The following is a 25,971-nucleotide window of genomic DNA, read 5'->3' on the forward strand; positions in this document are numbered from 1 at the left end:
GCCGATTTCTGTGTCAAGATTAATTTTAGTCCATTTTACAGCGTGTTATGTTAGTTAACCATCTGCATATGAGTATTTACAGCATAATTATGACAATATTCTAAAAGATATGTGGATTATGTTAGAGAAACAGTTGCATTATATAGAAGCAACGTTCTTCGAGGACTTCTATGCTGTGCGGCAATATTATAACATTTTATCTGGCTATTAACATTCTTACTTCCGGTAATTTTTTTAATGTAGAAAACACAGGTACCGGTATATCATCTAATTCTAAATGGTACTTTATTCTATTAAGTAACTAACAAAACATTTGTATTACAACTGAGAAACCCTACTAATAATAAGTGCAGATTTAATTGGTAATTAAATCTACTCTAGTTTACAGTGACTGTATTGTGTATGAACTATGAACCCAACAGTAACTATAACTACTACCACATACTGAGACTCCATACCTAACGAGGCTAACTCCATCATCATAATTTATTAATTATTGATCATAATGATAATCCATAGTACTAGTACATTACTACATACCACCACCGTCAGTGTCATACACTCATACACATACACAATATGAATACACAAGACAAAAAAAAACGAGTCTAGTCAACTGGTCAAAATGTATTATTGTATTTTAATTCACCAATACTAAGCCCAAGAAACAATCTGAAATATGACTCATAAAATAAATTTAAAATGGCATTCTTTTTACAGGTTATATCACAGAGTATCATATGGCCTAATGTTTCCTAAAAATTACTTGTGCTGAGACTAAATTAAATTGAAACAGCGAATCTGGTTCCAGGCAGCTTTACACATCTCCTGTAAACATGGACGTCAAGCAGATACTGTACAGTTGGTGTGGAAAAAACAAGACAGGCACTCCGGAGTATGAATTCTCATCAAGTGGCCCAAAGCACAGACAAAGGTTTAAGTGTGAGGTTAGGGATTTTTTAAATCATGATATACTGGTACATTATATTCTGAGGGAACTTTCCTATAGACATTATACATTTTAAAAACATGGGGAAATTTTTTTTATTACGTTTTTCAATTTTGTCAACCTAAAAGAGTCATTTACAGAATGTTAAACACATTTTTTGAACAATATTTCTTTTTATAATTCTGTGGAAAAATTAAATGCTCTCAATTACAATAAAATATTTTCACATTGAGACATGGGTAGACTTACTGTTACACACCTTAGTTTTACATTTAGCATACATAAGTATGAAGCACACACATCTCATCTGAACTTATTGATGAGCTCGAATCCAGGATTTGCTGTGAATCAAATGATGCCACTTGTCTTTTATTATTATTTATACAAGGTCCGTGTGCAATCATTTGACTATGTTGGGGTGGGTAACTCTACCAACAAAAAAGACTCAATGGCAAATGCTGCAAGAGACTTTATTCAATACCTGGTCAGGATAGGTCGTATGAGTGCAGATGAAATTCCTGCTAATTTGGTAAGATTTTGTTTTTCTCTATGTGATTTCTTTACCCCATAGAAAAATAATAAAAAAATAATAACTAATCTGTCACTATTAATCAACTTGGTATTGTCATGGAACCAAGTTTGTTATATTTTTAAACAGATGTTAATTTTTTGTTAACAGTTGTCAAATAGCATAGCTGAACAACAACAGGAGAAAGTTGCTGTTGAGGCTAGCAGTGGCATCTTACCAGGCGGTACTCTGGCACCACATCTTCAAATAGGTAATTAGTTACCATAGCAGTTTGTACATAGCACTCAATGGCGATATTTTTGGGTTTATTATATTTGCATTTATTCGTTAATTATTTGAAAAATCTACTTTTTCATTTTGGATTTTTTTGCAGTTTTCTTTCTTTTGTTGTTCTTTTAAAATACTCTTTTTTACCTAATTTAGTAGTTAAACTTGAAATCAATATTTTCTTGCTAAGTTCAAGGGAAGAGGACAAAGTGGTCTAGCGGTAGAGAGCTGGACTGCTAACCCGTAAGTCTCGAGTTCGAATCCAGGTTCTAGTCAGTAGACCGTCCCTGAGTCCACCCAACTCTGATGGGTACCTAACTCACGTTAGGGAAAGTAAAGGCGGCTGGGCATAGTGCTGACCACACTATCTCTTCATATGCCGAGGTCACAGAAACAAGTGAACTCTACTTCACTTGCCCCATAGACCGTCAGGTTTGAAAGGGAAACTTTACTTTTTTTTTTAAGTTCAAGGGAGTCTCATATAGAATTCTATTTAACTCATTGAATTAATCTAATTGAATAAATATCTTGTTGTTTGGATGAAGATGCTGGCTCTGCTGAACCACCTAGGGATTATCCTGCTTACCAAAGAGGTCCACCACAAGCTTATATGGACAGGATTGCAGAGAAAAGATCTTTAGAAGAGGTGAAACAAAATAAAAATCCATCTGTAGTTTTATTTTTTTTTTGCTATAGTAAACCCCACATGCATACCAAGTTCAAACTGCCGTGTTTAAATAGACTACGGAGCAGCTGTCTCTTAAATATAGATCTTATTGTTATAGCACTTTGTAAATGTGATGCCTTGCCCACGATCTGCTCTGTAAACATCAATTATTGTAAGCCTGGTGTCTGTATTGTTTAGCTGCAGAATTTTAGCTGCTGTATTAGAACTGAATTTCTAGAGTTCAGTATCTTGTTTAGAGTCTTGTTAATGGGTCCACCAAGTTCTAGTATGTACCTAAGTCTAAGAAAAGGGAAGGACTGGGTATTTTATTGAGTAAAATCCTTTCCAATTTTTTTGTCATATAAACAGATGAATTCTAATATTTTCTGGGTCTATCTGGTTTAGAAAGAATATTCAATGTGCTTACTCACTTGCTAAAATAATTTGTTTTTTTTAATCATTCTCCCTTATAAATATTCAACATTGTCAATATTTTTGTGCAATCTATTTTTTTTTCCTTTCAGTCCGAGGACTGTGACTTTAATGCTGAAATACATGGCAACTGGACCATGGAAAATGCTAAATCAAGACTGCACCAGTTTCTCCAAATGAACAAAATTAAAACTGACTACAAATACCATATCATGGGTCCAGATCACAATAGGTGGATTTTAAACTTTAAAATTATTTTACTGAAAATTTGTTAGCATTCAGAGAGCTTTTTGGAGTTTAATCTTCTGTTTTGCAGTTGGTATGTTCATTTCATATCACTCTTGGTTTACCCATAAACCAGAAAAATTAAAATAAATGACGTGACTGATATAGTAATTTAAAACGCTACCAAAATTATCAAGTAAATCATCAAAATTGATTAAAGAATGACATTGGTTTAAAATTTAAAATAAATAAATCAGTACATGTCGATAAGAAATGAAAAAAAATCTGATACTGTTTTTTAAATTAGTAACGTTTATATAAAATTAATAGTTTAGTGTAGAGATAATTTTTTTTCACGAATTTAACAATACTATTATTAAGACTACACTTCAATACTCAGGTTTTCCATGGTTCCCCTGAAGCCACATTTTTTTTACTGCTTTACTTTGTTTTCAAAATACTTTTTTTAAATATCCTTTCTATAAATATAAACAACATAATTAGTTTTAAATTTCTAGTAACTCAGTGTTACGGATGGTGATCTCACATGTTAATTTAATAAATTTAGCTGCTGTAAGTTTTAATGATGCAGTGCAAAGAGACCATCTCAAGGTATTTTCCAAATTGACCTATAATCTCATTCTAAGTCTGTTAGGAAAATGTTTTTCTGGCTATATTCTATTATGCTAACAATGTTTTTTTATTGATAAAAATGTATCATCTAACCTTAAAAAAATTTGGCATCAAAAATGTAAAGAGTCAAACAGAGTAGGTGATAGTAAAAAACTAGACAGTCATATTATCAGACATAAGTCACACATTTTGCCCTCCTCGGTGAAGGAAATAAATCTGCCTCAAAGTAAATTGGACAAGAATGTATAAAATATTTTGTTATGCTGGTGTCTGCTCATCTTCTGTTCACTTCAGTGTGTTTTGAAGTAAATAGAAGATACCAAACCCAACATTATATAGTAAACAGTGGTAAAAAATTTGGGCGACTATAGGAGTAAGACTACAGAGTGGAAATGACCAGACCTTCTTGCACTATTTAACGCCATGTGAAGATGACGCCATGACCAGAGCTGCAAGTTCCTTACACCCTATCTTGGTCTGGTGCCATCTTTCCATGCAGACTCATAGAGTTGTTTTACATTTTTTTTTTTAAACCAACGTCAGCAAGGTCTGGTTTTATTTTCCACTCTGGTCGTCATGGGGGTGATAGACAGCTAACAGATGGTGGATTTTGTATGGATGAATACCTGTGATGGTCTCTTTGCTGGAGAATTTGCGGATAGTATGTTTAACTGTAGGTAAGTCATTCTGTCTGTTATGTACTCGTCCTAGGGTAAAAGGTGGGATTATTTCACGAAATAAAAAATGTGTTCATAATTTTATTAACTGGACATATTTTAGTTTTAAAAAATTCTCATAATTCTCAAAAATTTTCATCACTTTTAGTCACATTTAGCATTTTGTACAACTTCCATGTCAAAATTTTAAAATGTATATTATGTATGGATGTCATACTATAAACATAGTTTAACATTCTTTCATTATCTCCTCAGTCGAATGATTTTATTTTAATTGGCATTGATCCACTATATGTTGGTTCTGACACCAATTAAAAAGTTTATTAACATAAAATTATCAGTCTTATGCAGTATTGAGATCCCTAACATTGCCACAGCTGTGTTCTGAGTATTTAATTGTAATAATGAATGCACATTCTGATAACATATTTTTGAAAATGTAAATTGTAAGGATTTACATGGATGATGTCTTTAAATTTCACATTTTATTGATTTATTTAAAATACTTTTTAATAGAACAAAATTTTCTAAATTTTTTTTTACTATTTTTTGTTTCATGTTATTTCAAATTATTGTTTTTCTTACACAATCAACATTTTTCAAATCTGTAAATTATAATTATACATTTGTTCCTGCAGTTTGTATTAAATAATCATATGTTGTTGCAGGAGCTTTGCAGCAGAAATGTCCTTTTATGTCAAGAAAATTGGCCACAGTAAGTTCAGAAAGTTAATGAAATAATTTCAAGCATACTAGATTTTATAATTCTTCACACAAAACAAGAATTGCTTTCCTGTTAATTGTCTTCCAAATTTTTTTTTAGAAATCTATAATTCATCAAGTGAATTGTGTTTGTACATAGATTTTGTTATTATTTAATTTAATTCAAAATATTTTAAGTTACTTATCCACTCCTCAACATACTTGACTACAATATGAAGAAATTATTCTTACAGACATTCACGCCAGAGAGACAGGATCCAATAAACAAGTCGCGTCCAAATCCTGCGCTCTGTCCTTAGTTCGCCAGCTGTACCACATGAAGGTTATTGAATCCAACACTGGCCAGAAAAAGAAAAAAGGGAATGAAAAAGTAATTTATACCATCTCATTTGTCGCTAATTTCATTGTTATTTACTTAGATATTAACAATCAAGCTTCTTCTGTAAATTATATTTAGTAAAAAATAACTATCAGTTTGGTATAGCAGGGTACTGAATGTTTGTAGTATTTATTTCCCCATATATTTTGATGAAAGACGTGATGTATTTGTTGCTGTCTTCTTCTACAGCTGCCATCTTATCCTGTTGCCATAAGTGAGGAAATAGAACAGAAAATTGACCAGTGTTTACAGGTTTGGGGAGCGTCCCCTGTTACTGACTTTACTGTAAGTTCTCACTTACTCCTTTCATTCATTCACTCACTCACCCCACTCACTCACTCACCCCACTTACTCACCCCCACTCACTAATTCACCCACTCACCCACTCACTCGTCTTTAACTATCTCAATTAAGCATAGTTTTTAAAAAGAAAAACTCCATTTATTTAGTTAAATGCTTGTGCTGCCTTTGTTAAATTAAAAACCATTTTTAAAATTCCCCCATTTAAAAAAAATTAAATATTGATGTTAAATTGCTTCATGTTCTTAACAGTGATTTATTTTGTTTTTTATCCTGCGCTTTAACCAAAGTGTGCGCAAGATTTTATTGTTAAAAAAAATATCCCATATTTAAAAAAAAACCAGTTGTTCACTTTCCGTATTTCTAACAGTTAAAGCAACAGGGTGGGGAAGAGGATGGTCAGCCACAAGTTTCACTCATCAACCACCCGTCTCTGGAGGAGTTTGAACCCGCGCCTCCTAAGAGAACCCCTGGCGTGGTGTCCTGGTCACCTCCGGTACCAAACTGGAACCCATGGTTAAACTGTAATATTGATGACGGCCCTCTTGCTACGGTAAGTCATTAATGTTATATTGATGATGGCCCTCTTGCTACTGTAAGTCATTAATGTTATATTGATGATGGCCCTCTTGCTACTGTAAGTCATTAATGTTATATTAATGATGGCTTAATGTTATATTGATGATGGTCCTCTTGCTACAGTAAATCATTAGCTCTAGTGTATTGATGATGGTCCTCTTGCTACGGTAAGTCATTAGCTCTAGTGTATTGATGATGGTCCTCTTGCTACAGTAAATCATTAGCTCTAGTGTATTGATGATGGTCCTCTTGCTACGGTAAGTCATTAGCTCTAGTGTATTGATGATGGTCCTCTTGCTACAGTAAATCATTAGCTCTAGTGTATTGATGATGGTCCTCTTGCTACAGTAAATCTTTAGCTCTAGTGTATTGATGATGGTTCTCTTGCTACAGTAAATCATTAGCTCTAGTGTATTGATGATGGTCCTCTTGCTACAGTAAATCATTAGCTGTAGTATATTGATGATGGTCCTCTTGCTACGGTAAGTCATTAGCTCTAGTGTATTGATGATGGTCCTCTTGCTACAGTAAATCATTAGCTCTAGTGTATTGATGATGGTCCTATTGCTACAGTAAATCATTAGCTGTAGTATATTGATGATGGTCCTCTTGCTACAGTAAATCATTAGCTGTAGTATATTGATGATGGTCCTCTTGCTACGGTAAGTCATTAGCTCTAGTGTATTGATGATGGTCCTCTTGCTACAGTAAATCATTAGCTCTAGTGTATTGATGATGGTCCTATTGCTACAGTAAATCATTAGCTGTAGTATATTGATGATGGTCCTCTTGCTACGGTAAGTCATTAGCTCTAGTGTATTGATGATGGTCCTCTTGCTACAGTAAATCATTAACGTTACATTGATGATGGTCCTCTTGCTACGGTAAATCATTAATGTTACATTGATGATGGTCCTCTTGCTACGGTAAATCATTAATGTTACATTGATGATGGTCCTCTTGCTACGGTAAGTCATTAGCTCTAGTATATTGATGATGGCCCATTGTTCTATAATATTGATGATGGCCCATTTTCTGTTATATTGATGATGGTCCATTATTCTGTTATGTTAATGATGGCCCAAAGTTTGGTAAAATTGTACTATTGTACCCCAAAAAAAGAAAGTGATTTTGTCTTTTTAGTTTTATTAATTAGCTGTTTTTATAAAAGTTTAATGACATTTTATTATGAGTTAATTTACTTTCATTGAAAATACAACAGTCTTTATTTTTTATAATTGGAATTCTTTGTAGTAATTGCAGTATATGATTAGATGTCAGCAATTAAAGTTCAATTAAACCCAGAACTAGAAGAGTATAGGAGACTTATTTTTAACACACATCTAACTTGGGACATACTAAATTAAAAACAATGTAATCTGAGTACGCACTGCGTGTTTATTTTAAAATGAAAATTGTGTTGGGTAAAAAATGTCTAATTTTTCTTGAATACGATTTTTGTCTTGTTTGAACAGGCATCCCTGGATGAAATCAGCGTTGACCTGAAAACAAGTCTACAGAGCCAGTATGCTGAGGATCAAAACCTGACACAGGTGATCAGAGACAGCCAGTGGTTCATTTTACCTTTGTTAAGAGACTGTTGATTGGTTTAAAATAATTTTTTAATGGTGTTGATTGGTTCAAAATAATTTATTGAATGGTGTTGATTGGTTTAAAATAATTTTTTAATGGTGTTGATTGGTTCAAAATAATTTATTGAATGGTGTTGATTGGTTTAAAATAGTTTTTTAATGGTGTTGATTGGTTCAAAATAATTTATTGAATGGTGTTAATTGGTTTAAAATAAGATTTATTTAATGGCTATCCACTGAAGAGAAAGGAAAGAACAAATATTGATAAAGGAAAAAATTTCTGTATATTCAAGAATTACAAAATAAGAAGTTCTATGAACAGGATAAACTAAAAATAAACTTTTCTATATTTGAGATAATTACAGAATAAACAATTCCAAAAATGATCTAATTACAAAAAAAATATTCTAAAAATGTGCAAATTAAAAAAATATAAAGGATTGAAAACCGATTTTCGCTTTTGATGTAGCCATTGTGTACGTGGTTAATAACAGCTGTTTCCTGTCAACAGATGCTGGAACGTCGCGCTCAGCTGCCCGTACACTCATGCTGTGAACAGATTTTACGGGAGGTCAACCGTAACGCAGTGACCTTGATCAGAGGTGAAACAGGATGTGGTAAAACGACACAGGTACAATGTTTTGGTCAATGTTTGACATTGCTAGAACCCTATGTGGGAAATAATTGCAGAATCAAATATGGGAATAAGTGTAGAATCAAATATGGGAATAAGTGTAGAAGCCAAATGTAGAAACAAATATAATTTGGGAAGTACCTGTAGAATCAACTTAGGAAATAGCTACAGAACCCAATAAGGGTTGTAGACAATACAAATGTTACAAATGGGCTGTGATTAGTGTTAGAAAACACTAAAATGATCTGTTAGCTGTAACAAAAACCTTGATTCCACACATACATGTGTGTGGTGTAAGAAAGTGTATTATGTTTATCAACCCCATGTGCTTGAATGGTAGCATTGAGTGTCATGCTTAATCATGGGTTTCATTGTTCACTTATAGGTCCCACAGTTTATATTAGACCAAATGATAAATTCAGGAAGGGGAGGCTACTGTGGAATTGTTATCACACAGGTAAATATCTTTTTGTCTTCTCTTGGCTATTGTTTTCTTTGAATTAAGTATTAATACCTTCATAGCACTAAATGACATATTATTCACGGGGTAAATTAAATTGATACATTATAAATTTTTGTTGCTTATGTATATTGTAGATATAAGCATTTTAAAAACTAGATATAAGGTGGCAGTGGAGATAAAGTTTTGAAATTTTTCAGCCTCGTCGAATCAGCGCAGTGTCTATTGCCGAACGTGTAGCTATTGAGAGGTCAGAACCCCTTGGTACATCTGTTGGGTACAGTGTACGTTTTGAATCAGTCATGCCGAGGCCCTATGGGAGCATTCTCTACTGTACAGTGGGTACGTTTTGTGTTAGTGTTCAGCATTTTTTACTGTACAGTGGGTAGGAGAATATTTGCATAATTACTTGACAATATAAATGTCTATCTTTGAAGTACTTTAAAACAAAATTCTTGTCAACTGTATTAAAACTTATGATCTGGGAGAGATATAGCGGTAGAGAGCTGGACTGCTAACTCTTAAGTCTCGAGCTAGAGCACGGATTCATGTCTGTAGACCGTCCCTGAGTCCACCCAGTTCTGATTATTACCTAACGCACATTAGGGTAAGTAAAGGCGGCTGGGCATAGTGCTGACCACACTATCCCTTCATATGCCGAGGTCACAGAAACAGGTGAACTCTACTTCACTTGCCCCATAGACCGCCAGGTTTGCAAGGGAACTTACTTCACTTAAGTTAACCAAAATTTTAAAAATTCTTGACTAATTAAAACTTACTCTTTAGGTACCTTACTGAGGAGACTGGAAGGTGGACTGAGGGGCGTGTCTCATGTTATTGTTGATGAGATCCATGAAAGGGACATCAATGTAAGGAAATAATATTTTAGAACACATTTAGTACTGTACATTCATGTAAATTAACTGTCTTAAAATCTATTTTAAAAAAAAAAGTGTGGACCATTATGCTCATGAATCACTCCTAGATTTATAAATGTTGGCACTTTATAATAGTATTTTACAGTTGAGTAAACATTTGACAAATTAGAGTAGAAGTGACCTCTGCATTAGAAGAGATAGTGTGGTCAGTTCTTTGCCTACTTGCCCTTACCTCCCAACCGTGCATCAGATACCTATCAGGACTGGGTGGACACATGGATGTCCTATGGACAAACCCAGGATCTGAACTCGATACTTTTGAGTTTGAGTCATGTGCTCGACCGTCCGACTACACTGTCCCTCAATTCATATGAAGGATTGTTTATCTATTAGGGGTCGGCGTGGTCGAGTCGGTAAAGCTCATGGTTGCTAAACCGAAAAGTCTCGAGTTCGAACCCTCGGGCAGATGAGGCTCTTTAGCTGGGGACAGCCGGTCTTCTAGGAGGGACAACTCCGAAATAAAACTACTGCTGCCTTGTAGTTTGTTCTTGGTTGGACAAAGGCTATGGAAGCAAACCCAAAAAGAAAAGCAGGCTGAAATCGGAGTCAATGGCCTCAATGGCGCATAACCAGTTGACACGTATCCTTAATTGTGATGGAGGCGTGGTCGAGTCGGCAAAAGCTCATGGTTGATAAATTCAAACCCTCTGGCAGATAAGGCTCGATACCTTCCAACACTAAAAATTAAGAACGAAGAAGAAGAAGAAGTTTATCTATTGTGTTTTTAATAACTCCTTAAAAAGGGGCTCATTATCAGCCACCTTTACTTTCTCTTACTTTATGAAGTTATCCATTAAAGTGTTGACCCCACTATTCCTTCACATACCAAGGTCTCTGAAACAGATGACCTGTACGTCATCTGCCCTATGTATCTTGGGCACAAATTGGCAAAGATGATAATGATTAGAGTTACACGCACTCAAGCATTTTAAAATAAATAAATATTTAATAAATTTAAAAAGAAATACTCACTGACTAGTGTTTGAATGATTACTGAAATGAATGAATTGACTGCACATTTTCAGACTGATTTCCTACTGGTTCTACTGAGGGACATGGTGCGCACCTACAAAGAGCTGCGAGTCATCCTCATGTCCGCAACTGTTGACACCACTCTCTTCACTGAATATTTTGGAGAGGTTTCCATTGTGGAGGTCTACGGCAGGACTTTCCCTGTGCAAGGTCTTACATGATTTTCTTTTATTAATTGCTAATTAATTAAATTAAAAGAGAAAAAAGCACAAGTTCTTAAAACCCTACACCATTGAGCAGTGCATTATTTACACTTGCACAAACAGTTGTCTTAATCACATGAAACAATCTTATTAGACTTGTACAACCCACACCTTTTTTACTATATAAACTTCTAGAAATATTTTGTATTTAGTCTACACAGTACTATTTACTTTATGTAAGCTTAGTTTTTTAAATATAAATAGAGTACTATTTTCATTCTGTAAAAATTGTACTATTTCAATAAAGTACTATTTTAATTGTGTAAACTTTTTACTTTTTCAATAAATAGAGTACTATTTTAATCATGTAAACTTTATAGTTTTTCAATATATATAGAGTATTTTTTTCATTGTGTAAACTTTGTACTTTTTCAATATACGGAGTATTAATTTTATTATATAAACTAAAGACCCTATTAACAAACAGAGCCCTATTTTCACTGAGTAAACTATTCTGAATGAACAGAGTATTACCTAGAAGACATCATTGAGATGCTCAACTTTGTGCCAGTGCCCAATGATAGAAGAAAGAAAAAGGAGCAGGATGATGATGCTGATGACGGGGGAGATGGAGATGAAGTAAGTTTTTATTTTGTTTTAAACATGTCCGTTCATTTTATTTTTGTGAAAACATATTATTATGCTTTATAATTTTCTTTGTAAAATTTTGCTAAGTGGGTTAAAAGTCATTGTTGTATGAGCTAAAATTCACAACTGCTAAGTAAGATTGTAATCCTTTTTTTTCTTTGAAAAAGAGAATCAGCTTTAACATTATTTTGGTTAGATTTCATAGTGCAGATCTGTAGTAGGTATTGTTGTGTTTTAACTTTTTTAAAATTATTGGTCACTAGAAAAATTGTAACAAGATAATAGAACCATGCTACTCAGAGTCCACCAAAATTACGGTGTAAATAGTTTACATTTTTTTCTCACTAGAAAAATTATTAAAATATTATAGAACCATGCTACTCAGAGCCAGTCCACTAAAATTGCTGTGTTTAAATTGTTTACATTTTTTCTCACCAGGAAAACTGTAACAAGATCATAGCACCAGGCTACTCAGAGACCACCAAAATTGCTGTGTTTAAATTATTGACATTTTTTCTCACCAGGAAAACTGTAACAAGATCATAGCACCAGGCTACTCAGAGTCCACCAAAATTGCTGTGTTTAAATTATTGACATTTTATCTCACCAGGAAAACTGTAACAAGATCATAGCACCAGGCTACTCAGAGACCACCAAAATTGCTGTGTTTAAATTATTGACATTTTTTCTCACCAGGAAAACTGTAACAAGATCATAGCACCAGGCTACTCAGAGACCACCAAAATTGCTGTGTTTAAACTGTTTACATTTTATCTCACCAGGAAAACTGTAACAAGATCATAGCACCAGGCTACTCAGAGTCCACCAAAATCGCTATGTCTCTACTGCCAGAGAAGGAGATTCCATTTGAACTAGTTGAGGTAAACACTCCTTGTATTTTTAAGTTGGCTTTCAGATGAAAACTGTTCATCCATGTTTTTCTTCATAAGTTTGCTTTCAATCAAATAATCAGATGTATGTTTTAAAACACACTGTTGTAAAAAATCAAATTCACTACAGGTAAACTATTATGACTAAACCATGTTAACATTTTTTTTGTTAAAACTGTTAACTGTACTTTATGGCTAAAAAAATAAAATAAGTTGATTTCTGATAACTGAAACGTATTTTCACCCAACCAACCGATTTATCTTGATGTGCTCAATTATAAATTTATAATTGTGTAGTCATGGTCATATCATAGTCTGTTTAAGTAATTTTTTCTTAGAAAACTAAAAAGAATTACTTCCGTTATGGTAGAAAGGAAACAAATAACTAACAGTTTTCTGATTAGTTTATGAGTTTTAAGTTATAAAGTTTGTTCTGTATTTAGGCCTTGCTTCGGTACATCAAAGGGCTGGGCGTACCTGGAGCAGTCTTGTTCTTTCTACCAGGCTGGAACCTCATCTTCATGCTCCAGAAACATCTAGAACAAAGCCCAGAATTTGGTAAACAGTTTATTCTAGAACTGCCGATGTCTTGTCTTATAAGCATTCATTTTTTTTCTTCAGGATTTAAAATGTTTAAGTGAATTAATTTCTTGATAGTATGCAGTTCTGGAACTATAGACTTTTGACAACTGTGTTTAAAGTTTAAATTGTCAAAACTATTTTCTAAAATTGATTTTGATTTTCTTTGTTTTATGTGGCTATGTGTACAATCTTTAGAGCTGTGTTTTATTCAGTGTGTATTGTCAGCTTACAACAAGTGAACTTTTTGTCTTAAATAACAGGAAGCTCCAGATATAGAATTCTGCCATTACATTCTTCAATTCCCAGAGAAGGTCAGAGGCGTGTGTTTGATCCTGTACCTGAGGGTGTTACCAAGGTAAGAGGGTTACCTTTAGTTACCTGCATAGTGATACATACCTTTGAGGGAGTTACCAAGGTAAGAGGGTTACCTTTAGTCACCTGCATAGTGATACATACCCTTTAGGGAGTTACCAAGGTAAGAGGGTTACCTTTAGTCACCTGCATAGTGATACATACCCTTTAGGGAGTTACCAAGGTAAGACGGTTACCTTTAGTTACCTGCTAGTAATACATACCTTTGAGGGAGTTACCAAGGTAAGAGGGTTACCTTTAGTCATCTGCATAGTGATACATACCTTTTAGGCAGTTGGTTTCTAGTTACCTGTTTAATGATACATATGGGACAGTTTGGCCTAGGGGTAGAGCACTAGACTGATAACCTGAAAGTCTCTAGTTCAAATCTGGGTTCAAGTCAATAGAATGTCCCTTAGTCCACCCAGTTTTATTGGGTACCAAACTCACATTAGGGAAAGTAGAGGCAGCTGGGCATAGTGCTGACCACTATCCCTTTATATGCAGAGGTCACAGAAACAGGTGAACTCTGCTTCACTTGCCCCATGGACCGCCAAGTTTGAAAAGAAAATTTTACTTACTTTTTACTATAGTGATACATAACTTAGAGTGAGTTTGTCTCTGGTTACCTGTATAGTGATACATACCATTGGGGGAGTTACCACTATCTACAGTACCAGTACAGTCATACATACTTTTGAAAAGTTACCCAAGTCCTAGCAACCCATTTTTTAGTGACAAATTAAAAACTGTAGCAAATGATTTTTTCTGTCCAGATCATCTTGTCAACAAACATTGCTGAGACCAGTGTGACCATTGATGATGTTGTCTATGTCATTGACTCTTGCAAGTAAGAAATTGTTACATTACTTCCTTGTGTAGTTGTAGTCAAGATTTGTTAAACCTAACTAACTGTTACTTCCTGTTATTGTCAAGATTTGTCAAATCTAACTCACCTATTACTTCCTCTTGTAGTCAGACTTGCCTGAATCTAATATCAAGGAAGATTTTGTTTTGGTACATTGGTTGTCAAACTACACTTTTTTTATTTAGTTTATTTAAAGTAAAAGTAAAGCGGAGATAATTTATAAATATTTTTACTCAAATAATCTCAAATAAAAAATACTTGCAATAGTTTTGATTTGATTTTCTACTAGCATTATTAAAAAATATTTTTCTTACCAGAGTTAAGATGAAGCTGTTTACTTCACTCAACAACATGACCAACTATGTAAAAATAATTTTCCTACCAGAGTTAAGATGAAGCTGTTTACATCATGACCAACTATGTACAAATATTTTTCCTACCAGAGTTAAGATGAAGCTGTTTACATCATGACCAACTATGTAAACATATTTTTCCTACCAGAGTTAAGATGAAGCTGTTTACATCATGACCAACTATGTAAACATATTTTTCCTACCAGAGTTAAGACGAAGCTGTTTACATCATGACCAACTATGTAAAATATTTTTCCTACCAGAGTTAAGATGAAGCTGTTTACATCATGACCAACTATGTAAACATATTTTTCCTACCAGAGTTAAGATGAAGCTGTTTACATCATGACCAACTATGTAAACATATTTTTCCTACCAGAGTTAAGATGAAGCTGTTTACATCATGACCAACCATGTACAAATATTTTTCCTACCAGAGTGAAGATGAAGCTGTTTACATCATGACCAACTATGTAAACATATTTTTCCTACCAGAGTTAAGATGAAGCTGTTTACATCATGACCAACTATGTAAACATATTTTTCCTACCAGAGTTAAGATGAAGCTGTTTACATCATGACCAACTATGTAAACATATTTTTCCTACCAGAGTTAAGATGAAGCTGTTTACATCATGACCAACTATGTACAAATATTTTTCCTACCAGAGTGAAGATGAAGCTGTTTACATCATGACCAACTATGTACAAATATTTTTCCTACCAGAGTGAAGATGAAGCTGTTTACATCATGACCAACTATGTAAACATATTTTTCCTACCAGAGTTAAGATGAAGCTGTTTACATCATGACCAACTATGTAAACATATTTTTCCTACCAGAGTTAAGATGAAGCTGTTTACATCATGACCAACCATGTACAAATATTTTTCCTACCAGAGTGAAGATGAAGCTGTTTACATCATGACCAACTATGTAAACATATTTTTCCTACCAGAGTTAAGATGAAGCTGTTTACATCATGACCAACTATGTAAACATATTTTTCCTACCAGAGTTAAGATGAAGCTGTTTACATCATGACCAACTATGTAAACATATTTTTCCTACCAGAGTTAAGATGAAGCTGTTTACATCATGACCAACTATGTACAAATATTTTTCCTACCAGAGTGAAGATGAAGCTGTTTACATCATGACCAACTATGTAAACATATTTTTCCTACCAGAGTTAAGATGAAGCTGTTTACATCATGACCAACTATGTAAACATATTTTTCCTACCAGAGTTAAGATGAAGCTGTTTACATCATGACCAACTATGTAAACATATTTTTCCTACCAGAGTTAAGATGAAGCTGTTTACATCATGACCAACTATGTAAACATATTTTTCCTACCAGAGTTAAGATGAAGCTGTTTACATCATGACCAACTATGTACAAATATTTTTCCTACCAGAGTGAAGATGAAGCTGTTTACATCATGACCAACTATGTAAACATATTTTTCCTACCAGAGTTAAGATGAAGCTGTTTACATCATGACCAACTATGTAAACATATTTTTCCTACCAGAGTTAAGATGAAGCTGTTTACATCATGACCAACTATGTAAAAATATTTTTCCTACCAGAGTAAAGATGAAGTTGTTCACATCACACAACAACATGACCAACTATGCCACTGTCTGGGCCAGCAAAACTAACCTTGAACAAAGAAGAGGGCGTGCAGGTCGTGTTAGGGCAGGATTCTCCTTTCACCTGTGTAGCAAAGCCAGGTTTGAAAGGTAGCTACTTACTTTATTTATGAGTTGATGTTTATAGATATTGTATTTACCCCATAGTAACTGTTAAATCTGTTAACTCTTTACATACCCAGAAGTTCAGTCATATCACATGATGTTTACCTAAGAAGCAGTAACCATGAACATGAAAGTTTTATTACTCTATCTATATATAATTATATGAGTAAATTATGAACCATCAGAAAGCCTTTTAAAAATATATATTTGTATGTGTTACAATTTGATTAAAAGTTTCATAACATTATATTTTTTCACCAAATAAGCCTGGCTTCATTACAAATGTTTAATATTTTTTAAAATACTTTGGAATGTCATATTTGTCCAGCTGATTTTTTTTTTTTAAGTATTCCTAAATTCTGATGGCATCAGACTGTAAAGGATTAAATATGTAACTTTTTATTTATATGTTATAGGCTGGAGCAACATTCCACCCCAGAGATATTCAGAACACCTTTACATGAGCTAGCCCTGTCCATTAGACTGTAAAGGGTTAAACATCTAGTTTTTACTTTGTTATAGGCTGGAGCAACATTCCACCCCAGAGATATTCAGAACACCTTTACATGAGCTAGCCCTGTCCATCAGACTGTAAAGGGTTAAACATCTAATTATTTATGTTATAGGCTGGAGCAACATTCCACCCCAGAGATATTCAGAACACCTTTACATGAGCTAGCCCTGTCCATCAAGCTGTTGAGACTTGGTCCTATTGGTTTGTTTCTGGCTAAAGCTGTGGAACCTCCACCTATAGATGCTGTCATTGAGGCTGAAGTCATGCTAAAGGGTACCCATTTTTTTTAAGCTACTTATTTAATATAGACCTGATGATAATATTTTTGAGTTTTTAAAATTAAGGTACACATTACAAACATTAAACATCTTATCGAGCTTCTATATTAATAAAATGTATACATTTCTTATAAATACTCCTATACCTAGACAGAGATAGTTTCTTTCTTTTTACTTTCTCGTATATACAAAGTATTGTAATCGTGCAAAAAAAAAAATCGAGATTTTTACAGATCTCGACGTTTTACACCTCACTGATACGGAAAAACATAATTTTGCAATCTTGTCCGTATGTCTGTGTGTGTGTGTCTGTGTGTCCGTGTGTAAACACGATAACTTGAGTACCGTTACAGCTAGGTTGATGAAATTTCATATATAAGTATTATATCAAAATCTTAGATCCGTATCAACTTTTGAGCGATTTCCGATAACCGGAAGTGGTACTTTTCCTACTTTGAATTTTTCAAAAGCCTATAACTTGAGTACTATTTCAGATAGATAAATGAAATTTCACATGTAAGTAAAAGATCTAATTCTCTACCTTCTGTTAAATTTTGAGTAATTTCCGTTGACTGGAAGTAGTAATTTACGCTACTTCCGATTTCTCAAAAAACTAATGTAAATTTTAAAAGTACTAATAATATTGCGCACTATTATGCGCTTTTTTATTGGGCGTTCACTTGGTGTGCAATTAATTTGTCTACGAGATTTTATTCTATTTTTAAAACTTTAAGTATTTAAAATGGATTAAAAATCATGTCTATAGCCCGAGTTCCCATCCCCTGTTATTTTATATAAGAATATTCGAGAAAGTTTAGGGGAGATCACTCCCGGTTTATTTAAATTTATATCAAATTCAAAGATAGTTTCTTTTTTTAAAAATTCAAATAATGATTGCATCTTATTAAAGTTAATGTATTAAATTATTGAGCAGTGTGTCTTAAATACAGATTTTAAAACAATTATCAATAAAATCATTTAATTATTTATTAATTGCACCCACTTTTAATACTTTTATCAGGAATGAGAGCTCTGGATTCAAATGATGAGTTAACTCCCCTGGGAAAAATACTGGCCAAGATGCCTATTGAACCCAGATTGGGAAAAATGATTATTTATGGATGTATTTTTTAGTAAGTGGCAATTTTCTTGTGTTTCTTCTCATTGGTGATTCACATAAAAGTCTTCTTCACTGATGTGATGACAAAAGTGGCTTGTAAATTGATACATATCATTAGTATTTTCAAAAGAACTATATGTTAATAGGAACTAATCTTGTTTGTAAGAATGTGACTTATATCATTTAATAAACAAACTGTTTTCTTAAATTAGTATAGCTTTAAATGTTTATATTCAACTTCATAATATCAAGAACTGTCACTGCAGTGACTTAAAGTTTTCTGTATATCTTATATATCTATATAATCTATATATCTTAAGTGACATTTAACCTAATCCCTCTGACAGTCCTGCCTGTATTACTAGCCATGTATCTACATTATTTACAGTGTGGGTGACGCCATGTGCACTATAGCAGCCAGCACCACATTCCCTGAACCTTTCATTGTGCCCACGGACCGCAGGAGGCTGGGCTGGGTACATAAAAACATGGCTGGGAGCAGGGCCAGTGACCACGTCGCTTTACTTAATGCCTTCCAAATGTGGGAGGAAGCAAGGTTAAACATTTTTTTTTATTATTCAGTTACATTATTTTATTACTCATTATTTCATCTATTTTTATGATACTTAGGAAAAACAAAATCGTTACCAAGGTTTTCACTTTTATTTAAATAAAAAAAATAACATGAATTTATGAGCAATTTTTTAGTGTACACGTTATACACAGCCCGTTTTGTTATATCTAAAAATTGCCTCAAAAACAACAGCAGAGAAGAATATTAAGAGCATGATGTATTAGGATTATGTGTACTGATGCTGGTTTTAGTAAAGTTTTTTTTAATTTTAGATCTGGAGGAGAAAATTCTGAAATTAGTTTTTGTGAGCACAAATCTCTCAACATGCAGACTCTGCGCATGACATGGGAGGCAAAGGTAATTTTATTTGGGTGAATGTACATCATTTAATTGACATTCATGTTTACATATAATGATAGGGACAGGTAATTTTCTTTGGGTGAATGTACATCATTTAATTGAATTTTATATTTACATGTAATGGCATAGACTGAGGTAATTTTAAGAAGAAGTGTACAAAGTTTAAAGTATATATTGACATGTAATGTTCGAGGCTTGGGGTAATTTTAAGTATGAGAGTGCAGTATTTAACACCAATTCATCCTAGACCTACTGCTTCAACACAATAACCCTGGATCAAACAACCATGTTTGTCTAATTTGGTCTCTGATTAGATAAAGTGTAAAAATTTGCCACATTATGATGTATAATTACAGTGACATACATTGTTGTTACACTTTTTTACCCCCCCAGAACCAGCTGAGGGATATCCTCATCAATGCAGGTTTCCCAGAGGAAAGTCTCCTGCCACAGGGCTTCAACGTCACAGGCCCAGACAACAGATTGGATATTGTAAGGAAAATTGTTAGGATTTTGTACATCCTCTTTCTCTTCTTGTTTTTATACAAGCCTATAAAATATAATAGGTTTACTACAATGAGAAACAAAGGAAAATGATTTTGACTGAAGAATAATTATTCATGTAGAAAGAAATATATAAGCAGGTAACAGTTTAGTTAGAACATAAAAAAAATCTAAATGAAATATTTCATAAAATTGAAAATAATCATTATTATTAAAAACTTTTGTAAAATTTCAAACTTTTAGAGCAGACATTATTCAAAACATTTTTAAAAATTTTACACTTGCTTAAAATAGTTTAAATTGAGCTTCAATTTAAATTTTTTTTTCTAAAAATGTTTTTTTTTGAGTACATCCACTTAAAAATGAAACATCATAATTGTAATTACATAAGTATAGTATGTGTATAATTATATTTCAGGCTATCACACTACTGTGTATTGGGCTGTACCCCAATGTGTGTTTCCATAAAGAGAAGCGCAAAGTCTTAACCCAGGAGTTTAAGTCAGCCCTGGTCCACAAGTCCTCTGTTAACTGCAGTAACTTCGCCATAGAATTCCCGTCCCCATTTTTTATCTTTGGGGAGAAGGTGAGACCATTTATTTAAGCTTTCATTTCACTGATACTATACAGTTCTTCTACTTGACAAAAGTAGTATATTACACTCATACAAACATCTTGGATTACTTTTCTTGACAAACATAGTACATTACACTAACATTCATTCAAACATCTTGGATTACTTTTCTTGACTAATGTAGCATATACTTATACAAACAACTTGGATTACTTTTCTTTACAAATGTAGCTCATTAAACTCATACAAACATCTTGGATTACTTCTTTACAAATGTAGTACATTACAAACATAGAATAGACTTAATCCAAAATGTTTAACAGACTGACTAACAAAACAATGTAGAAAAGTGGCTCTGTAATTATAAATCATAATTTATTTCAGGAATTTCATACTTAAATTTTTTTATAATATCAAAAGGTGAATTGTTTTTAATGAATATACATTTTTTCAAAAGAAAAAGTATGTAGTAAGAAACAGTATAAACAATTTACTATTTGGAAAGCTAGAATCATTGAACAAAACACATACAAAAACAGGCAAATTATGTTAAAAACACCTTAATAAAGAATTTAAACAAATGGGGTTTACTTTGATTTTGAGCAAGTTTTCATATGTCCAATGTAAATTTTTGTCTCCCCAGATACGCACCCGCGCTGTGTCGTGCAAGCAGATGACCAATGTTTCACCTGTACAGCTGCTGTTGTTTGGTGCAAGACAGGTGGCCAAACAGGAAGAGGAGATCATTCTGGACAATTGGTTGGTTGTAGTTTTACTTTTACCCATTTCTAGTAGAGATTGATCTCTTGACAATTGGTTGGTTGTAGTTTTACTTTTACCCATTTCTAGTAGAGATTGATCTCTTGACAATTGGTTGGTTCTAGTTTTGCTTTTAACCATTTCTAGTAGAGATTGATCTCTTGATACTTGGTTGGTTGTAGTTTTACTTTTACCCATTTCTAGTAGAGATTGATCTCTTGACAATTGGTTGGTTCTAGTTTTGCTTTTAACCATTTCTAGTAGAGATTGATCTCTTGACAATTGGTTGGTTCTAGTTTTGCTTTTACCCATTTCTAGTAGAGATTGATCTCTTGATACTTGGTTGGTTGTAGTTTTACTTTTACCCATTTCTAGTAGAGATTGATCTCTGGACAATTGGTTGGTTGTAGTTTTGCTTTTACCCATTTCTAGTAGAGATTGATCTCTTGATACTTGGTTGGTTGTAGTTTTACTTTTACCCATTTCTATTAGAGATTGATCTCTGGACAATTGGTTGGTTGTAGTTTTACTTTTACCCATTTCTATTAGAGATTGATCTCTTGACAATTGGTTGGTTCTAGTTTTGCTTTTAACCATTTCTAGTAGAGATTGATCTCTTGACAATTGGTTGGTTCTAGTTTTGCTTTTACCCATTTCTAGTAGAGATTGATCTCTTGATACTTGGTTGGTTGTAGTTTTACTTTTACCCATTTCTATTAGAGATTGATCTCTGGACAATTGGTTGGTTGTAGTTTTACTTTTACCCATTTCTAGTAGAGATTGATCTCACATTACTGTCTTTTTATGTGAGTAACGTCAGTTGAAAAACAATTTTTAGAAAAAAAATTTCTTCTGATTGGTCGTATAGATAAATAATTAATACTAATAGTTTCACTGTCTGTGTATGTATCTATCTGTCTGTGTATCTATCTGACAAGAACGCTATAGAGAAAACACAAGCAAATCAAAAACATGCACAGTAAGACGGAAACGAAATATGACGTCACATTTAGCATATAGTATATATAATATAATAAAATTACCGCCTAATTAATGTGTCTATGCTAAAAAGTGGTTTGCTTGCAGTTTCTTTCATGCAATTCTTCAGGTAGTGGCTAAGCGCGACACCAGTGTTTCCTTCAGACTTTTTCCTCCCCGGAGGGGGGAACATTTTCTAATCTAAAAAGTGTTTAGCGTGCACAGTTTTTTTCATGCATCTCTTCCCCGCCCAGGTTCTTCCTTTAGTTTGTATGATCTACAAATGCGACCAGTGTTTCTTTCAGACTTTTTCCTCCCCGGAGAGGGGTGAGGGTACTTGAAATTTTCGGGGGCGGGGGTAGTATTTTCTGGGAGGGGGCGGACACTGGAAAAAGTATATAATTATATTTCGTTGAATGGGACGGTAGACATGTTTTGGGTTGTGTGTGGTGGGGGGGGGGGGGGGGGGGGGGCGGAGCCCCCTCCTTCCAAGTAGAGTTGCATGAAAGAAACTCTAAATGCGACTTTTGTCATGAATAAGATTATGTGCATGGTTTAGGGATATGCCTATGACTATATTTTGTATAAATTAAAGAACCGATTCTGGATACAAATCCATTTTCAATGTGATTTTTCGTTTCCGGTTAAATTGAATTAAGGTGGTGATTTTGGTTTTGGTTTTAGTTTAGAGAAAATAGACAGCACTACCAACCTAGCGCCCGTTGTATCCTTCCTCAACGGGCCATTTTTCTCGTATAAAATATTTTTACTTGCAACACCGATATTTAAAAAGTAGGCTTTAAGTTGTTTTTTCATAAAACATATTTTCAAAATTTTGTTAAATTATTGACTTCATCTCAGACCTGTATTATTTACCCCTATAGGATTAGTTTAATAATGAACAAGGGGCCAGAATTGGAGAAAATATTTCTCTTTATTTTATATTAAACCTTAAATGTGTGTTATCTCCCTGTCATAGGATTAGCTTGAAAATGGATGCTCTCCAAGCTGCAAAGATTGTGGCCCTGAGACCACCCCTAGAGGCTCTGATAATCCGAGCCACCAAAGAGCCCGAGCAGATCGCTGCCCCTGGGCCCCAAGAAGAAAGTTTGATGGCTCTGATCAGGGCTCTGTCCCGGCCCCAAGCTGGGAAATTTGGGCTCTCTCAAGACAGGTTCCTTGCTCTTTCATTGTCTTTTTTCTGAATTATTTTTAATTAGAAAATAAGATGCTTTTTTTGCCATACTGCAGTTACCATTCTGTTTATTTAACACTTTGAGCTAAAGATTGAAGTAGATATAGGGCTGGTAAGTAGGTCACCAACTAATTCTATGGCTCATGCAGGTTTTATTGAGCCGTAGAACTGGTTGGTGACCTACTTACCAGCCCTATACTCAAAAGTTAGTATCACTAATAGTGGTCATGTCACATTTTTAATAGTAAATGCTGAACTAACAGTTTATATTAGCATGAAGCAGCTCATAGAAACATTTTAGGATTAGTTAGGCTGGATACTATATCAGATTATAACTTCACTTAATTTTTTATGATTAGACTTTAAATTTAATGTATTATAATTTAGTGCACAGAAATTCTATAAAATAATTGACCAAGTCATTGTGTTGATAACTGGAGTTAGTGTGTAAAGGGGAACAACCAGAGAAATACAAGAAGTGTTTAAGGGGGGGGGGGGGTTAAATTATTTTTCAGGTTGAAACATCTTTTCTTTTCGTTTTCACCTTTATATCTGTAGTCTGACCGATTTTAATGCTGGTAATATTATAATTCACTTATAAAAAAATAAAAACATACTGCTATATTCAGATTTTAGTTGTAGTGAACCTATCACATACTAATACTGGGGTTCTTCTTCTTCTTCGTTCTTAATTTTTAGTGTTGGGAGGGATCGAGCCTTATCTGCCAGAGGGTTGATACTGGGGTTAAAAAAGGGGGAAATCGAAGTAAAAAAAAGAAACAACTTCTCTATACAAATGTGCTCCAGTTAGAGTTTTTAAGAAAAATTCTTGATCATTCTATTGTGCAGAAAATAAGCTTTCTTTTATTTATTTAAATTTTCAGTGGCAGTTTGAACAGAGGTGGCCCTCCTGCTAAAATGGCTCGTTTAGATTCAGGGGGTTATTCAGGAGGTTTCCGTGGAAGGGGTGGGTACGGAGGATCTAGTGGAGGGTTAGGATATAGAGGGGGATATGGAGGCTCTGGGAGGGCTGGGAGATTTGGGGATAGAGGAGCAAGTTTTGGGGACAGGGGTGCTGGGTTTGGAGACAGGGGTACAGGCTTTGGAGACAGAGGTGCAGGGTTTGGTGATAGAGGTGCAGGGTTTGGAGACAGGGGTGCAGGGTTTGGTGAGAGAGGTGCAGGGTTTGGAGACAGGGGTGCAGGGTTTGGTGAGAGAGGTGCAGGGTTTGGAGACAGGGGTGCAGGGTTTGGTGAGAGAGGTGCAGGTTTTGGAGAAAGGGGTGCAGGGTTTGGTGATAGGGGTGCAGGGTTTAGTGAGAGAGGTGCAGGGTTTGGTGAGAGAGGTGCAGGGTTTGGTGAGAGGGGATCAGGATTTGGTAACAGGGGTGGGGGGTTTAGTAAACCCAGAGGTGCTGGGTTTGGAACAGGATATCAGGGCAACCCTGCAAGCTACACCACAGGGGAGGGCAGCGGAGGTGGCTGGTCAGGACCCCCTGGGCACAGTGATGGCGCCAGCTCTGACCCCTGGTCAATGGGAGGTCAGCAGGAATACTGAACTGTTGTTGGCGTCTTGAGTTTTAATTGTTCATAGTTATACCAATTGTACATTTCATTTTGTTTTACTCACATCGTTGTTCATTTTAAAAAATTTTAAATATTTATACATTTTTTAAATTTATTCCAATTTTTGCAAACTAAAAATAATTTACCAAGATTATTGAGAGTTATCTCCCTGCTAATTGGGGTGAATAAAGTAGTTTAATAACAAAATCGAGCACTGATGAAGTTTCAAGTTAAAGGGTGAACTTGATTAAGTCGCCCTCCACTTACTTTTAATGCAGCTTGTTTAAAATTGGTCATTAAAAAGTTTCTAACTTTAAAACCTAAGCTGGCAATGTTGTTTTTTTACTTTCTCGTATATACGTAGTATAGAGAAAGTATTGTAATCGTGCAAAAAAAAAAAAAATCGAGATTTTTACAAATCTCGACGTTTTACACCTCACTGATACGGAAAAACATAATTTTGCAATCTTGTCCGTATGTCTGTGTGTGTGTGTGTCTGTCCGTGTGTGTGTCTGTGTGTAAACACGATAACTTGAGTACCGTTACAGCTAGGTTGATGAAATTTCATATATAAGTATTTTATCAAAATCGTAGATCCGTATCAACTTTTGAGCGATTTCCGATAACCGGAAGTGGTACTTTTCCTACTTTGAATTTTTCAAAAGCCTATAACTTGAGTACTATTTCAGATAGATAAATGAAATTTCACATGTAAGTAAATGATCTAATTCTCTACCTTCTGTTAAATTTTGAGTAATTTCCGTTGACTGGAAGTAGTAATTTACGCTACTTCCGATTTCTCAAAAAACTAATGTAAATTTTTAAAGTACTAATAATATTGCGCACTATTATACGCGTTTTTATTCGGCGTTTGCTTGGTGCGCAATGTTTTTTTTATGAGATTCTATTCTATTTTTAAAAGTTTAAGTATTTA

General features: G+C 34.2%; 1 protein-coding gene across 1 annotated transcript; it reads left to right on the top strand.

The window, feature by feature from the left end:
• Window positions 1-218: 218 nt before the first annotated feature.
• Window positions 219-25,351, top strand: LOC131956641 (ATP-dependent RNA helicase A). Its single transcript, XM_059321169.1, has 31 exons — window positions 219-280; window positions 721-947; window positions 1,338-1,478; window positions 1,629-1,728; window positions 2,291-2,391; window positions 2,937-3,076; window positions 5,048-5,094; window positions 5,336-5,472; window positions 5,671-5,766; window positions 6,152-6,334; window positions 7,836-7,913; window positions 8,464-8,583; window positions 8,972-9,043; window positions 9,247-9,388; window positions 9,833-9,915; window positions 11,010-11,166; window positions 11,686-11,798; window positions 12,590-12,688; window positions 13,141-13,255; window positions 13,540-13,634; window positions 14,407-14,480; window positions 16,449-16,601; window positions 17,243-17,403; window positions 18,430-18,541; window positions 18,917-19,084; window positions 19,375-19,459; window positions 19,856-19,954; window positions 20,385-20,552; window positions 21,184-21,299; window positions 23,257-23,451; window positions 24,357-25,351. Exons 2-31 carry the CDS (start codon window positions 837-839, stop codon window positions 25,027-25,029), a joined length of 4,134 nt encoding a protein of 1,377 aa, XP_059177152.1. The 5' UTR covers window positions 219-280; window positions 721-836; the 3' UTR covers window positions 25,030-25,351.
• The last annotated feature ends 620 nt before the right edge of the window (window positions 25,352-25,971 follow it).

This window comes from Physella acuta, unplaced genomic scaffold (genome assembly GCF_028476545.2).
Source record: "Physella acuta isolate Inbredline_101_S28 unplaced genomic scaffold, ASM2847654v3 ptg001165l, whole genome shotgun sequence".
In the NCBI taxonomy this organism is placed as follows: Eukaryota; Metazoa; Mollusca; class Gastropoda; family Physidae; genus Physella; species Physella acuta.